This window comes from Prionailurus bengalensis, chromosome A1 (assembly GCF_016509475.1).
Source record: "Prionailurus bengalensis isolate Pbe53 chromosome A1, Fcat_Pben_1.1_paternal_pri, whole genome shotgun sequence".
Taxonomy (NCBI): domain Eukaryota; kingdom Metazoa; phylum Chordata; class Mammalia; order Carnivora; family Felidae; genus Prionailurus; species Prionailurus bengalensis.
The window spans coordinates 5,813,783-5,829,925 of record NC_057343.1 but is presented as its reverse complement, the minus strand read 5'-3'; the positions used below and the strand labels follow the sequence as shown (position 1 = coordinate 5,829,925).

Sequence of the window (16,143 nt, the reverse complement as noted above, 5' to 3'; positions counted from 1 at the left end):
ACTCTACCTTGAACTTTCTTTCCATAAAACAAAAACTGTTCACTTTCGAGTAAACAGCAAATATAGCCTGTGCCTCTATTTCAACTGCCTTACAAAATGTTCTCCTCCATCACTCTTCACCTTTCCTTACATTGTGATGTCCAAAAATGTCGTTAGATAGACATACAGTAAGTAAAGCTTTTTTATGATGAATAATCACGGACTTCTGAACCTGTCAAATAAAGTATGGCTTTTCTTTTCCAACATTCAAACCGTATCTTGTTAGCTACATTTCCTTTGTTGTTCGTTTGTTGTTAAGTTACTTCCCATCAGCAACTTCCTGATACACCGGAGACAGATAAACCTTGTAGTCAACATACAAAGAACATGGTAAAGTGTTCGCTTGTTGCATGTTCATAATTTTACTTTAATCCAAAAGGATTTCAAGAGAGTCAATGCAGTGCCAACACAGTGACGTCACAGTCACAGGTTTTAAGTTAAAATATCAGTAGAACAGCTGCTGACTAGAGAGAAAGGCAGCTTCCTTTGTTTAGGGAACAGCTTAGAAAGTTCCTAAAATTGAAGCATACCAGTTAGACACATGTGTTTTTCTTCAAGTATACATTAGTGTTTAGGCTTGTTAATTCTTTATTTTATTATTTTTTTTTATGCTTATTTTTGAGAGAGACAGAGCATGAGCGGGGAAGGGGCAGAAGACAGAGAGACAAAATCCAAAGCAGGCTTCAGGTTCTGAGCCCGCAGCACAGACCTAGACCCAGGGCTGGAACTCAGGAACTTCGAGATCATGACCTGAGCTGAAGTCAGAGGCTTACCCAACTGAGCCACCCAGGCACCCCGGCTTCTTAATTCTTTTATAATACAATTTTGAAGTGTGTGGCATCACGTTCTTTGATGGTTTTTGTTCCAAAACTTGACCACTGACGTCTCTAATAATTTCTCCCAATCACCCAATCTTCCTTCTTCCCGTGATTTTCTGCCTCAGCCAGCCTAAAATTTATAAACCACCAAGTCTTACTACCAGCCTAAACTCTTGCACTTTTTAATTGTACTTGTCTGGGGATGTGAGCGGCTGTGACTACCCAGGAGTCCGTGAGCTGTCCTCTGTGTCACTTCTTAGCGCCTGCCAGACCCCTCCCAAGGCCAGAGATGGCCTGCTCCAGCCCCATCTCCCCTGCCTCTCTCAGGTCATGCTTCCTGTGCCCCTCCCACCACAGGGGTTTCCCAGAGTGGGTCTCCTCTGTCCAGAATGCTCTCCCACACCCTCCTTCACTAACCGGCTTCTCCTCCTTCACCCCAGCTCAAACTCCACTTCTCCAGAGAAGGCTTTGCTAACACCCTTGGAAGCTTCTACCTCTGCCTCACACTGGAATGGTGCCACGTGGGGCCCCTTCCATCATACCTGTTTCCCTCTGACATGGCTCATTCGTGTACTTGTCTGTTGACTCTCTCTCTCTATACGTTGGAAGCGTTGCAAAAGCAGAAACCGGGGCTCCTGAGTGGCTTACTCGGTGAAGCGTCCGACTTCGGCTCAGGTCATGATCTCACGGTTTGTGACTTCGAGCCCCGTGTCGGGCTCTGTGCTGACAGCTCAGAGCCTGGAGCCTGCTTCGGATTCTGTGTCTCCCTCTCTCTCTGCTGCCCCTCCCCCGCTCATGCTCTGTCTCTCTCTCTCAGAAACAAATGTTAAAAAAAATTTTTAAAAGAGAAACTAGAAACAATGTCTATTTTTGCTTTGGTATCTAATTGTGGCTCAAAGAAACTTAAAGAATACTGGAGTGGATGAATGATGAGTGCATGAATACAGATAGAGACCCTAATGAAAACTAGTTGCCACAGAAAGGGGAAGCAATGTCTTGTCGGTTTCAAGTCAGAAACCCACACCTGTGGTCAGGCACTGACAGGACACATCCACTCTGCCATTACGACTGCTGTGAATGGCACAGGTAGTCCTAGGTCTCTCTGATGGAAGTGAGGGTTGGAGGCAGCACACAGCTGAAAACTTGAGAATCAAGATTCCCAACTAGTGACCATGGTAGAAAAAGTCATACGGAATCGCGTCTCAGTCCTCTGAACCTTCAACTGTCTGGCTAAAATGCATGCAGATTGACTCGTCCAGAGTCACGGCCCCTGCAACTCAGACACACACCCAGATCTACAGACTTGCACGGAGAGTCGGCAGTGTTCGGGGCGGCTGCAGCACCCCCTCCGGTAACGCCTCGTAGCTGCCGGGAAAGCAAGACTCTGGTTTCGCTCGGAGGCTGGGCACAATGCATCGCATCTCATTGTACAGCCTGTAGGCAAGAGATGTCCAGCTACCCAAGAGGGAGAAATTGTGGCTTACACCGTGTAAAGCTCATGTGTTCTTTTTATCTTTCCCATACGATACAGGATTAGAAATACCTGCAATGGAACGTTCCTAGAAGAAGTTCGTAAGATGGAAAGAGGCAGAGTTCAAGAACTTCATCTTCCAACAGCGTTTGAAAAGAGGTGAGGCTCTTCCCTTCATCCTGACTTTTGTTAAAAACCTGATCTCCTTGTTCTTTTTCTACCTTTCCCCTCCCAGGCACTTCCATACTTGTCATGATTCCGCAGGTTTATTAAGTGCATGTCAACAGGCTTCTTGAACTTCACACCCCCAGCCACACCAGCTTCCCGTAAGACCCTCCTTCCAGCGGATGGCAACTTCATTCTTCCAGTTTCTCAGGCCAGAAATCTTGAAGTCATTCTCACGTCCTCTTTCTCCTATCCCACCCCCATCGTGTCAGAAAATCTTACTGTTCCTACTTCAAAACAAAAAAAACAACAACAAAAAAACCCTGAGAATTTGATCACTACTCACAACCCGCACCATCTTGACCAGGTCCAGCCTCCATCATCTTTCTCCTGGATCATTGCAGAAGCCTCTTACCAGGTATCTCTGCTTCTGGCCTTCCCCATAGCAGTCAGAGGGAGGAGGCTTTGGCAGGGTAAATCGGACCATATCACTCCCTGCTCTCTGCCTTCCTATGACCTCTCCTCTCACTCTCTCACTCAGAGAAAGACAAGACCCTTTTAGTGGCTTCCAGTGCCCTACACACAGTCCCATCTCACACACACACACACACACACACACACACACACACACACACCCAATCTGAGATACCTCCTTATGGCTTTCTCTTCTCATGTCTGGTCACCAAAAGGTTTTTTTTTTTTTTTTAATGCCTCGTTTTGGAAAATCACATTTCCATTTCACCCCACATATTTTGAAAGAAAGGTGTGTCCTTTTCACAACCTCCCTTGCTATTATTCTAACAGCTGGTGCATCAAGCTTATGCACGCTGACTTTATTTTAACTTCTAGTGGTTGGTGGACAGACACCCAGATACCTGTGTTGGGCCAAGGAATCTGCTAATCTCTGCCACTTTCCCCTGCAGATTCTTGCAGAAAGGTTTAGACGTGCAGGGGAAGCAGCTCCTCTCTCTGAGTCCTTCCCGCTAGACAAAGCTGGGGATACAGGAGGTCAGGGGAGGGCACCGCCAGAGAAGAAGACCAGGGCTGCTTCTAGAAATGCTCCCCTCCTCCCACCGCCTGGGAAGAAGACACCAAGTTACAGTGTTCGCTTCCACGGTTGCTGCTTCTTCCCACTGGTCCTGACCCGACGGCCTTGAGAGAAGAATAGACCAAATGCTAGGAATCAAAGTGTACCAATATTTTTTTATCTCTGTATCTAAACTATCTCCAGGGAGAGATCCGTTCCAATCGTCTGACATAACCTGGGTGTTCTTCTGAGTAAAAGTGCCATGCTCCTTTTCTTCTACTCAAGGCACTTCCATGAAGCCTGGTCTGTCCTGGAGTTTTAAGTGGGCTTTCTCTGCATGTGGAATATTTATACAGGAAGTATAAGGCAAAGAATAAGTCTTTAACTATACTGAATGGCTGCTATATTTGGAGTACTTTGTTAACCAAGATGGAAAGGGTCAAAAGCAACTGGTGATGTGACCTGAATAAAGAGGCCCAAACACATTTTTGATTTTATTTAGGGAGAAGCAAAATTGTAAGTGGGCAAATATAAAATAAGTGAATGGGGTGATTAATCAAGACCCACATATTTGGCACCTGGTGAGTACTCAGGAGTGACGGTCCCAAGCGTTGGCAAGGACAAAGAGCAAGTATAGATGTTGAAAAGACAGTCTGGACAGCTGGGCATTTCTCATCAGTTTAAAGAAAAGTTTATCCCATGTCCCAACAGTCCCGTTTCTAGGTATTTACCAAAGAGACTTTAAAGTGTATGTCTACACATCCAGGTGCATGATGCGGAAAGATCCCCATCAGGTATGACCCGAAGAAGATTTCACCAAGATACATTACAATGAAACTGTCAAAAATCAAAGAGAAAGAATCTTGAAAGCAACAAAAGGAAAGAAGCTTGTCACACACAAGGCAATGCTATCAACCGATTTTTCGACACAAAACTTAACTGTCCGAGAGAGGGTACCATGCTATATTCAAAGTGCTGAAGGGAAAACAGCCACCAACCGAGAATACTGTATCTGACAAAGCTGGAACTGAAGGAGAGATAAAGAGTTTTCGAAACAAACAAAAGGGAAAGGAGTTTATCACCACGGGCCTGGCCTTACAAGACATGTTAGAGGGACTTCTTTAGCTGAAAACAATAGGGCACTAATCAACAGAAAACCATGAAAAGTATAAATCTCATTGGTAATGTAAATATATAGTAAAATTCAAAATAATCTAATGTTGAAAAGGTGATAGGTAAATCAATATGAAGGTTAAAAGACAAAAGTAGTAAAAAATAACTATAATTACAATCATTTGTTAATAAATACACAAGAAAAAATTGACATACAAAACAAAGGGGGGGGGAGAGTAAAAATTCAGACTTTTACAATGCGTTTGAACTTCAACTGCTACCAAGTTAAAACAGACTGTTACAAATACAAATCATTTTAGGTAAGCCTCATGGTAACCATGACTGGGTATAGAAGAAACACCCCTCAACAGAATAAAAGCCATATATGACCAACCCACACATAACATCACACTCCATCGTAAAAGGTTGAAAACTTTTCCTCTAAAATCACAAAAAAAGGCAAAGGTGCCCACTCTCACCACTCCTATTCAATACTGCACTGAAAGTCCTAGACAGAGCAATTAGGCAAGAAAAAAAAAAAAAGCATGCAAATTGGAAAGGAAGAGGTAAAATTATCTCTTTTTGCTGATGATATGAGTTTGCAGATAGAAAATCCTTAAGAATCCACCAAAATACTATTAGAATAAACAAATTCAGGAAAGTTGCAGGATATAAAACCAACATGCAAAAATCAGCTGCATTTCTATGCACTAACAGTAAACTATCTGAAAATAAAGAAGATAATCCCATTTACAACTGCATCAAAAACAATAAAATACATAGGAAAAATTTAACCAAGGAAGTGAAAGACCTAAATAACAAAAGCTGTAACACACTGATGAAAGACATTAAAGAGGGCACAAATAAATGGAAAGATATCCTGCATTTATGGATCAGAAGAGTTAACATTAAAATGTGCATACTACCCAATGTCATCTATAGACTGAATGCACTCCCTATCAAAATTCTAATGATGTTGTAATAGAAAAAAATAAAAAATAAATAGAAAAAAATAAATAGAAAAAAATCCTAAACTTTGCATGAAACCCCACATAACCAAAGCAATCTTGGGAAAGAACAAAGCTGGAGGCATCACACTTTTTGATTTCAAACTATATTGCAAAGCTATTACACTATTACATTCTCTTCTAAAGCTAATATATATTGCTATAGCAATCAAAACAGTATAGTACTGATATAAAAAATAGATCTGGGAGATTGATACCTAGGTAAATACCTTTGTTAAAATTCATTACACTGTACTTTTAAGATCTGTGCATTTTACCACATGCAAAATCAATCTCAGTAAGAAACCAAAACGATAAACACGATATAAATGTGCAAAAAGAAAGCTCACATAACATAGGGCTAACCTCCCCAATAGATAAATTGTTTCTAGAAATCAGTAAGATCAACCACCCTCAAGCAATAGAAAAATAAGCAAAGTACAGTTCACAGAAAAGGAAATAAAAGGAAATACTAAAGATTCTTAATCTCATTAAAATATTCTCAACTTTACTCATAATAAGAAATGAAAATCCTAAGTACACAGGAAGGATATTTTTCATCCATCATCATTGGCCACCCTTGGTTAGTGAAAGTATGGGAAAGTAAAGAATTATGGCAGTTACTTTGGCAATATCTATCAGAAATATAATTGCATATGGCCTTTGACTCGGTAATTCCATTTCTGGGAACATACCATTCCCTCCCATCCTCAAAATACTCACATAGGTCCCAGTGGTAAGGACCACCACAGTATTTGGAACAGCAAACACTTAGGAACAACCATACCTGTGGCACATTGTCATGCTAACATACTCTCTAACTGTGAAAAGGAGTTAGGGAGCTCCCTGGGTACTGAGATGCAAACGATTCCAGGATGTATCAGCCGAAAAAGTCAAATGTCAGACGTCGCGTACAATACGCAACCTTTAGTGCAAAGGGCAGGGATAATAATATATGAGCACTTTTTCTTAGAAAGCACCTCTGCAAAATTAGCTAAGAAAGCAGTTCGAGCGATTACCAGTAAAGAACAGATTACCAGTGAGGAACCAGGAAGATGGGGAAAGGAAAACAATGTTTATTCTCTACTTTTCGTATTTTCTCTTTCAATTTTTAACCATGTAAATGTTTATCTGTGACAAATTTAGCGTAGACAGAGAGGGAAAGGAAAAGGGAGGGAAGGAGAGAGAGGAGAGAGACGGAGAGGAGGGAATGCAAATGAGTAAATGGATTCTGGAAAGCCCGGAGCCAAATGCTCTTCAGCTCCTAGATATATGAGCAAAAGTAAAATCCTATTTTTTTTTTAAGTTAAAAAAAAATAGGGTTCAGGACATTATCAGTGGATAACCTTCATTCTAGAGGGGAATTCAGAGGGGGAAGCCAGTAGCCAGCTATTCCAAAGGCCACCCCTGTCGTGCAATAACCTTTGAGCCGCACCGCCCCGGGAGCTGCTGCTTCAGGCATCCCTCGAAACCTTCCTCTGAGCCATGAAGGGGAAGCTGGCTCTAGGGAAGACCCTCTTCCCGCAGGAGGACACGGTATCAGAGTGCCCTTATGGCTGTCGAAAGCAGCTACAGTTTATCACCCAGGGTGTGAGCCCCTCAAGTCCCTGCCAATGTCAGGATACATGGTAAATCCCAAAACAGCAGAAGGCCCCAGTATGGCCTAGTGACATCTTAGGAGTGAGAAAGCAGATTAGGTTAGGCCGCCTGGGTATTTTTTTAACCCCATCTTTCAGCTTCTAGAGGAAAAAAAAAAAAAAAAAAGGAAAAAACCATGGACTTCTCTAATTATGCCGCTGTGCTTACCCACTCTGTGGAATTTAGAAAGTACTGAACTTGGGCTTCCGGTGTAGTGTCACAATAAGCCTTGGGAACTGGAGAAGGTAGCTCTTTTGCTAGAGTTGACCCTTCCCGACAGACATGGTTCAGAGTCTTGACCAGCGTAAGTTATGGCTTTGCCATTAGAACAGGAAGTTGAGACAAAGATTTTTAAAATATACATTATAAAATCTCTAAGGCGCTCTGGGAGGCCAGAAGACTGACCAGACATTGGTTGTTCAGTTCAACTACCGGTGAAGGACAGTTAGGAGAGCCGTATAATAAAGAAACGTTCACAAGCACAACCCTATTTTAGAAGAAGCACCTTGCTGAGTGTCTGGATAGTATCAATTTTCGACTTTAGTTGAACTATATGAACACCCTCTGAAACGTGAGGAAGGCTCTTTTCTTTTACCTCATCACTTGTTTCGTTTTGTCCTGTTTCACTTTCCAATGAACTAAAGCCAGGTTATGATTGGTTTACTCACAGCGTGAAGGCAGAACACCTCCAACTGCCTCTGTCCAGTCAGCTGCACAAGGTGGTCTTCCAGGATGAATCTGTTGATCGAAGCGCCCCACGTGAGTATCGGTGCCGTAAAGTAGGCCGCAAAGCTGAGACTCCACCTACGGACGAGGAGGAGGAGTAATTCAATGTTAGGTGCTTCTCGATGAGATTATGCCAAGTGAAAGGAGCCAGACCCAAAAAGACAAGTACCGTATGGCCCCACTGCTATGAGGTGCTTAGAGTCCTCAAACCCATAGACACAGAAAGGAGACTGGGGGTTCACAGGGGCCCGGGGATGGGAGAATGGGGACTCAGTGTTTAATGGGTATGGAGTTTCAGTTTGGGAAGGTGGAAAGAGGTCCATAGACAGATGCTGGTGATGGTTCCACAGCACTGTGAATGTACTTACTGCCCCTGGATTGTACACTTAAACCTCATTAAGACGGTAAGTATTACGTTACATGTATTTTACCACAATTTTTTTAAAAAAGGAAACTACCTGTAGTATTACATATTTTTTAAAAGGTAAGGTAGTTCTCATACAGAAGGAGGGATCCATTGGATTCATGAAATTTATGTTCTTGGCCTAAAGCAAGTGTGGTCTGAAAGAGTAATTCCCGGTCTCCCACGCAATGATAACATCCTTAAATCTAACATCCTCACGTTTTCAAGATCTTTTGACAGATTCCCAGCCTACTATTTTAAATGGAAAAGTAGTACTTGGCTCCAAATAATTTATACCCTTAGAAAACTTACATACCCTTATTGGGGGTGTGATGTTAACATAGCCCACATTGGGCACAAAAACCTTTAAAAGTTATTTCATTTTCCCTTCCTTCAAAAAGAAATGTGTCCAAGAAGTGCCTAGATGAAATGTTTGGGTCCCATGTGACTCATGTCTGGTAATGTGAGTGCTGAGTACGATCCTGAGAACAAGTCAAACAAAAAGGCGATACCAATAAAGGAACATGTGGTGTTTGTGGAGACTAACTGTCCCTCCTTTCCAACCAACGTATTTGTTGAAAGTTGTAGAATTTTAAAATTCTATTGTCTATTTTTTTAAGCTTGTTTATTTTGAGAGAGAGAGAGAGAGAGACAGAGAGAGAGAGAGAGACATAGAGAAAGAGAACATCAGCAGCGTAGGGGCAGAGAGAGAGGGAGAGAGAGAATCCCAAGCAGACTCTGCACTATCAGCATAGAGCCTGACGTGGGACTCGATCCCACGAACCGAGAGATCATGACCTGAGCCGAAACCGAGAGCTGGACGCTTATCAGACTGAGCCACCCATGTGCCCCTTATGGTCTGTTTTTTATATCACAGATTTGTGTGTCTCTGGATTGACTGCTATTTCTCTTTTGCACACACACGCATTACTTCCTCTTCCTGTCCTGTGCCCACCACTTTGCCTTCCCCTCACCCTAGAGACACTTAGGAAACAGCAGCTGAAAGGGAACCAAAGGTAAAAAAAAAGAAAAAGAAAAAAATGAACGAGGACAAGAAAACAAAGGATGGCAGATGTCTTAAAAATGTGGGTGACATCCCTCCCGTCCTCTTTCCCAACCGATGGCCTTGACTTCTCCATCCCTGAGAAAAACGCACCAGAAATGAACCTGCGGGGGTTCCCGCCACCACCTCACCTGCCACGTGCTCTGCCTTCCCGCTTGTTTGCACAGACTGGCTCTCCCTCCCGTGCGCCTGCCTCTGACCCCGTCTGCTCCTGCAGGCCCAAGCGCCTCGCTCCGGCTGCTCCTTCACTTACCTTCTACGTCACCACTTTCCCACGCTCCTCTGTCAGATCGTTCTCACCAGCCTCCAAAAGGTGGTCTCACAAAGCAGAACCTCCTCTGGACCCCACGTCACCCGTTAGAGTGCGCCTCATTCCGTCGCGCTCCTTTGCGGCAACGGCCCTGGATCAAATCGTTTGTCCCCGGGGTCTCCAAATCCCCTCCCAGTCTCTCTTGAACCGGCTCCAGTAAGCCTTCACTCCTACCACGCCACTGACACGCCTCCAGTCAAGGCCACCAGTGATGTCCAAAACCGCCCCTGGCTTCCTCTCCCTCCCAGCCGGCCCCATCTGCCGCCTTCGCTTGAAGACAACCGCATGCTTCCAACTGTTCGGGCCACGATCCTTTCAGTCGTCCTTAATTCCTCTAACGTAGCGGATGGCTCTGCCGTCACACTGTGCTCAGAGACCGACCGCTTGCCACGCACACCCCCGTTGGCACCCGGGTCTGGACCACCACCACCCACCGGCACTGCCTCAACAACCTCTTGACCCATCTCCTGCCTCCACCCGGGACTCTTACACGGTAGCCGAAGTGACGCATTTAAAATTCCGTCAGCACAAGCACATCAGTTTTCTTTTTTGTTTGTTTGTTTGTAAACACTTTTTATTTTTTTTAATTTATTTTTTTATATATATGAAATTTATTGACCAATTGGTTTCCATACAACACCCAGTGCTCATCCCAAAAGGTGCCCTCCTCAATACCCATCACCCACCCTCCCCTCCCTCCCACCCCCCATCAACCCTCAGTTTGTTCTCAGTTTTTAAGAGTCTCTTATGCTTTGGCTCTCTCCCACTCTAACCTCTTTTTTTTTTTTTTCCTTCCCCTCCCCCATGGGTTCCTGTTAAGTTTCTCAGGATCCACATAAGAGTGAAACCATATGGTATCTGTCTTTCTCTGTATGGCTTATTTCACTTAGCATCACACTCTCCAGTTCCATCCACGTTGCTACAAAAGGCCATATTTCGTTCTTTCTCATTGCCACGTAGTACTCCATTGTGTATATAAACCACAATTTCTTTATCCATTCATCAGTTGATGGACATTTAGGCTTTTTCCATAATTTGGCTATTGTTGAGAGTGCTGCTATGAACATTGGGGTACAAGTGCCCCTATGCATCAGTACTCCTGTATCCCTTGGATAAATTCCTAGCAGTGCTATTGCTGGGTCATAAGGTAGGTCTATTTTTAATTTTCTGAGGAACCTCCACACTGCTTTCCAGAGCGGCTACACCAATTTGCATTCCCACCAACGGTGCAAGAGGGTTCCCGTTTCTCCACATCCTCTCCAGCATCTATAGTCTCCTGATTTGTTCATTTTGGCCACTCTGGCGTGAGGTGATACCTGAGTGTGGTTTTGATTTGTATTTCCCTGATAAGGAGCGACGCTGAACATCTTTTCATGTGCCTGATGGCCATCCGGATGTCTTCTTTAGAGAAGTGTCTATTCATGTTTTCTGCCCATTTCTTCACTGGGTTATTTGTTTTTCGGGTGTGGAGTTTGGTGAGCTCTTTATAGATTTTGGATACTAGCCCTTTGTCCGATATGTCATTTGCGAATATCTTTTCCCATTCCGTTGGTTGCCTTTTAGTTTTGTTGGTTGTTTCCTTTGCTGTGCAGAAGCTTTTGATCTTCATAAGGTCCCAGTAATTCACTTTTGCTTTTAATTCCCTTGCCTTTGGGGATGTGTCGAGTAAGAGATTGCTACGGCTGAGGTCAGAGAGGTCTTTTCCTGCTTTCTCCTCTAAGGTTTTGATGGTTTCCTGTCTCACATTTGGGTCCTTTATCCATTTTGAGTTTATTTTTGTGAATGGTGTGAGAAAGTGGTCTAGTTTCATCCTTGTGCATGTTGCTGTCCAGGTCTCCCAGAACCATTTGTTAAAGAGACTGTCTTTTTTCCATTGGACGTTCTTTCCTGCTTTGTCAAAGATGAGTTGGCCATACGTTTGTGGGTCTAGTTCTGGAGTTTCTATTCTATTCCATTGGTCTGTGTGTCTGTTTTTGTGCCAAGCACATCAGTTTTCTGCTTGAAATCCCGCAATGGCTATCAGATTCAACGTCAAAAAAGACCCACTCGGTCTGGACCCCGTTACTTTCCTAGTGGCATCTAATCTTCTTCCTCCTTCATTCCACTCCATCCTCTGTGCTCTTCTCACAATGTATCAGGATTGCTCTCGCCTCAGGGCCTTTGAACCGGCCAACACTTATGCCTAGAAAGCAAATCCCTCATGTTATCTGTGTCACTCATTCTCTCACTTCCTTCAAGGTTTTGTCCAAGTACTTTTTCTGTTGTCCACAGCTCTTTAGTACATTCTTGGGTACCAGACGATTAACTTTATGTTATGTGCTTATTATGTACTTATTTATGTATCTCTATTGCTAGAAGGTAAGCTCCATAACAAGAAGGATTTTTGCTTTACTAATTCATTCCAAGAATGCATGTACATAGTAGACACACTATACAAATCTCATTGAATGAATGGACTAATTGACTAATGAAGAGTCTCCAAGCAGAATTAACAAATAGCCATTCCTTCTTCCATCTGTCCGACGTCAACTATAAATATGGCCAAAATGGAACCCATATTTATGGAGCACATAAAACTGTGATTTGGGCCACTGTTAAATACTCGGGCTTCACTGCACTGAATATTTGGAGCCACCATGTGGAGACAGTTATTAAATCCTTGTTGAATGGCAGGTTAACTGGATGAATCCTCACTTTGCAGAGAAGGAAATGGTTCGGCAAATTTGTCCCTTGCCTTAGATTCTATCTCTAGAAATGGGTAGAAGCCAGATTGGAGCCTCAGTCTGTCTCACTTCAAAGTGCCACATTGTCGAGCTCCAGAGAAGAGACACGGAAACCAGACAGATGGGCAGCTACATCCAAGTTCTGCCTCGTGACTTGCTGTGGAACTCTAGGCATATTAGTTACCGTCCCTGAGCTGCACTGTCTCTACCTTTTTGGCATTTCATTCTACTGGGGTCATGATAGGTAGTATGGAGTGTTAACAGACACGTGTATCTGGACTCAAATAGACGGGTAAGTGTTTTACGCAGTAATCACATTGTCCTAAAACCACTACAAAACCAATATGAATGTCCTGAAAATATCACTGACTGAATGTATATGAGAAACAGAAAAATATATTTCAGTTGCTTTTAAAAACATTGTATTTTCATGACCCACTTTTTAAAAATATTAAAACAGAGAATGTTATTGAAAGGTTAGAAATCTTACAGGATTATAAGAGCTTCTAAGGTGTTTTTTCAGCAACATTATCTATTATTGCTTGAAGTCCCTCAGGCAGTTTGTGGGTTTGGGGGTCCTGTATATTTTTCTGCTGTACACCAAAATATTATTAATATTAGCTTGAATTTGTAAAGTGCTCTGAGCTCCTCAAATAAGAAATAGAGGGGGAAGTTCTTTGTTAATTGCAATTAACAACTCTTTCTTGAGCCAGAAAATTCTGGCTTTAAGATTTGATCAGACTCCTCAATTTCTAATGAAGTGCATTAAACAAGACAATTATGCCAAAATAATGAGAAATGACACGGTCGACTCTGAAATCTGCTAAACGTTTTACCAGGTGAAGAAAAAAATGACTCATGCTTCACCTCTGCCCACCCTTCCTCTATCCCTCATCCCCTGGATTCTGGCTGCTTGAAAATTCCCTCATCCTTCACCTCTACATCCCTTCCTCTATGCTTGGACTCTGGCTGTGGCTGAGCATCTAGGAAGCAGGTGCACTGGGAAGCCAGCCAGGGGAAGCTCAGGAGTGGGGTCCATCCAGGGCTTTCCCCAGGGCCCCGTTGTTACTTCCCGTCTGTCAGGACGGACAAAAGTGGGAGACGCCAAGAGCTGGAGGCTTCCTCTGAGCTCCCCATTTGGACGCAGACGGAAGGTAAAGGTTCGTCAGACTGAGCTGCTGACCTGATGGCGCATCTCTGTCAAGCTGAGGGGTGCGGGCTGGGCAGGTGGAGGGTCACGGTCCCTGCTGTCCCTCCTCAGCCCTCACTCCCCCCTGGGAACACTGCTGAAAGGAAAACCAGGCCCCGTTTCCAAAAAGACACCATTTAACTCTGCTGTAGCAGCAGATCCTGCTTCTCTGAGGCCAGATCTTTATATAGTTTGGGGGACCTGTTTTAGGAAAATTAGGTTTAAATGTTTAGAATGAGTCCAAAAAATCACAACAGATCACTACGTACAAAAGAAAATTCTAAAATTTTCTCTGGTCCTCTCTGTACACGAGTCTTGTCAGAAGCAAGCAGAAATATACTTTCAGGCCAAATCTGAAGCATTCTTTTCAGATCCTCCTGCTCTCTGCAAGTCTCAGGTCAAGAATAAAAACAGGGGAAAACAGAAAAAAAAAAAAAAAGGGCAAACTTCCACCTTGAGGTTGTGATGGGGTTCGAGCGGGAAGGAAAGAGGAGGCAGGAAACCCCCAGGGGTTGGAAGCTACTGGTAACAGCGTCCACCCACAGCTTGGGGTTAAATGGGCCCAAACGGCGAGGCTCCATGCCCGGCACTTAGGCCCGCGGCAGGCGCTTCGGCTGGGCAGTTGTCAGAAGGATCAGTTCTCGAGCCCCGCGGCAGACTCGTGAAACCAGACGCTCTGGACGTGGGGCCGGTGGTCACCACGGGAATTCTGGTGCACACTTGAGAAGCACTGGTCCGGTGTCGGTGCCGGACCCTGGGATTTCACCAGCTCCCAGGCCACTGCACTGTGCAGGGAAGGCTGGGACCACCTGTCTTTCCTTCCACGCGGGAGCCATTTCAGTTAACCCGGTGCCACGTGGACACAAATCACTTTCCTTCTTTCAGTCGTGGCCCCAGGAGTGGGGATGTTAATACAGCCAAATTTGCAAGCCGCTCCATTGCCATCCCCCATCACCTCCCCACTTTTCCCGCCTCCGTCACGGGCCTGGCTGATGTGGCCGATGAGGCCCAGTCTGGTAGGAGTCTTGCTTTCTGTCAACAGAATGTTCCCTGTTAGTGCTCCTAACAGATTCCTCTGCGCTTTACTCTTTCAGGTGGGTACGCATTTTCTCAGCTAGAACAAGGTGTGATTACTCAGGAAGAACTCGTCCGTTCTTATGACGCTACTAAAATCAAAACCAGTAAGAGCTTATAGTCCGATGTCTTCTGAGTCCAGCTACGTACGAGTGAGGTTTGGACCACATCCTGTGTTCTCATGTCCTTCCCCGAGACCGTGGAACGTGCCGACGCCCCCAAATGCTCATTTCTTGTGGCTCTGGCCAATTTGTTATTTATGTATCGACGGAGTCACAATCCTTGGATATAAATAATGGGGGAAGCCTGTTTGCTTTTTTTAAAATTTGCGTTCAATGTTTCACCTAACTTGTTTACTTTTTTGTGGTTGTGAGATAATCAGTTCAGTCTGAAGTATAAAATTAAAAGCATTCTGTTTCACCAAAACTTAAGCTCTGGTATAAGTTGTTTTGGGAGAAAAGGTAAAGAATGTCATGATGAATAAGCCTCCCTTACTTAACTGCAAACGAGTCACCCACAAACTCTGTACTTTGAAAACTCACAGACTAAGGTGGAGCGTACAAAGGCAGAATATAAAATATTTTTCTAAGTAGGATGTCCTGTCACTTTGAATCATATTTTACTTGTACAGTATCTGAACGGTACTCTTGATTTCAATGAATTCAAACAGGTGGAAAATACCCTAATCTCAGGCTTCAAAATCAGTGTGCAGGAATCAACATATCCCATTTTCTATACACTGAATGTAATGTCCATTACATTAGGACTTAGTAGGAAATTCAACCACAATCATTCTTGGGACTGTGCCTCAGGCGTCTACCAACTTTCCAGGGTTTCATACAGTGCACAGCATCGGGACACCCCTCTGTTCTTCTGTCGTCTTCCCACACAGGTCACCACTAAAACAAATGGTTTATTTTGGTCACTTTATGAGGCTTTTGAGTCAGGTATGGGAAACTGAAACCCTTGAGGAGGCTGGAAATCCCACGCCTGTTAATGATACTGGGTCACTAATTCTGAGATGTGGGAGAGCTTTTTTCCCTATACATCCAAAGAATTCTCAGATACCAGCCAGGTGTCCTATAATTCAACTCAATTCTGACACTATCTACCTGGAAGATGCCATCAGATCCCACAAGTTAAGGACTCGGCCCCACAAGACTGCCCCTCCCTACACATACACACTTCAGATGCCAATCCCAAGTCCAGAATATCACCTGTGCTTCTAACCAACTGGTTATAAATCAAAGGTTCCCATGACACCCTTCTTGGGTTCAATTAATTAGCCAGAGCAGCTCACAGAACTCAGAATACCCATCTACTCATTAGATTACCAATTTATTACAAAGGATATTAAATAATATGAAAGAATATGAT

General features: G+C 43.8%; 1 protein-coding gene across 1 annotated transcript in view; it reads left to right on the top strand.

Annotated features, from left to right (window-relative positions):
- The window catches only part of LOC122480745 (phospholipid-transporting ATPase IB-like), a 182,842-nt gene extending 167,650 nt beyond the window's left edge, over window positions 1-15,192 (top strand). Inside the window, exons 32-34 of the mRNA XM_043575520.1 lie at window positions 2,389-2,487; window positions 7,949-8,037; window positions 14,787-15,192. Coding sequence (XP_043431455.1) covers window positions 2,389-2,487; window positions 7,949-8,037; window positions 14,787-14,887 — 289 coding nt within the window. The 3' untranslated portion in view covers window positions 14,888-15,192. The remainder of the gene's footprint in view (window positions 1-2,388; window positions 2,488-7,948; window positions 8,038-14,786) is intronic.
- The last annotated feature ends 951 nt before the right edge of the window (window positions 15,193-16,143 follow it).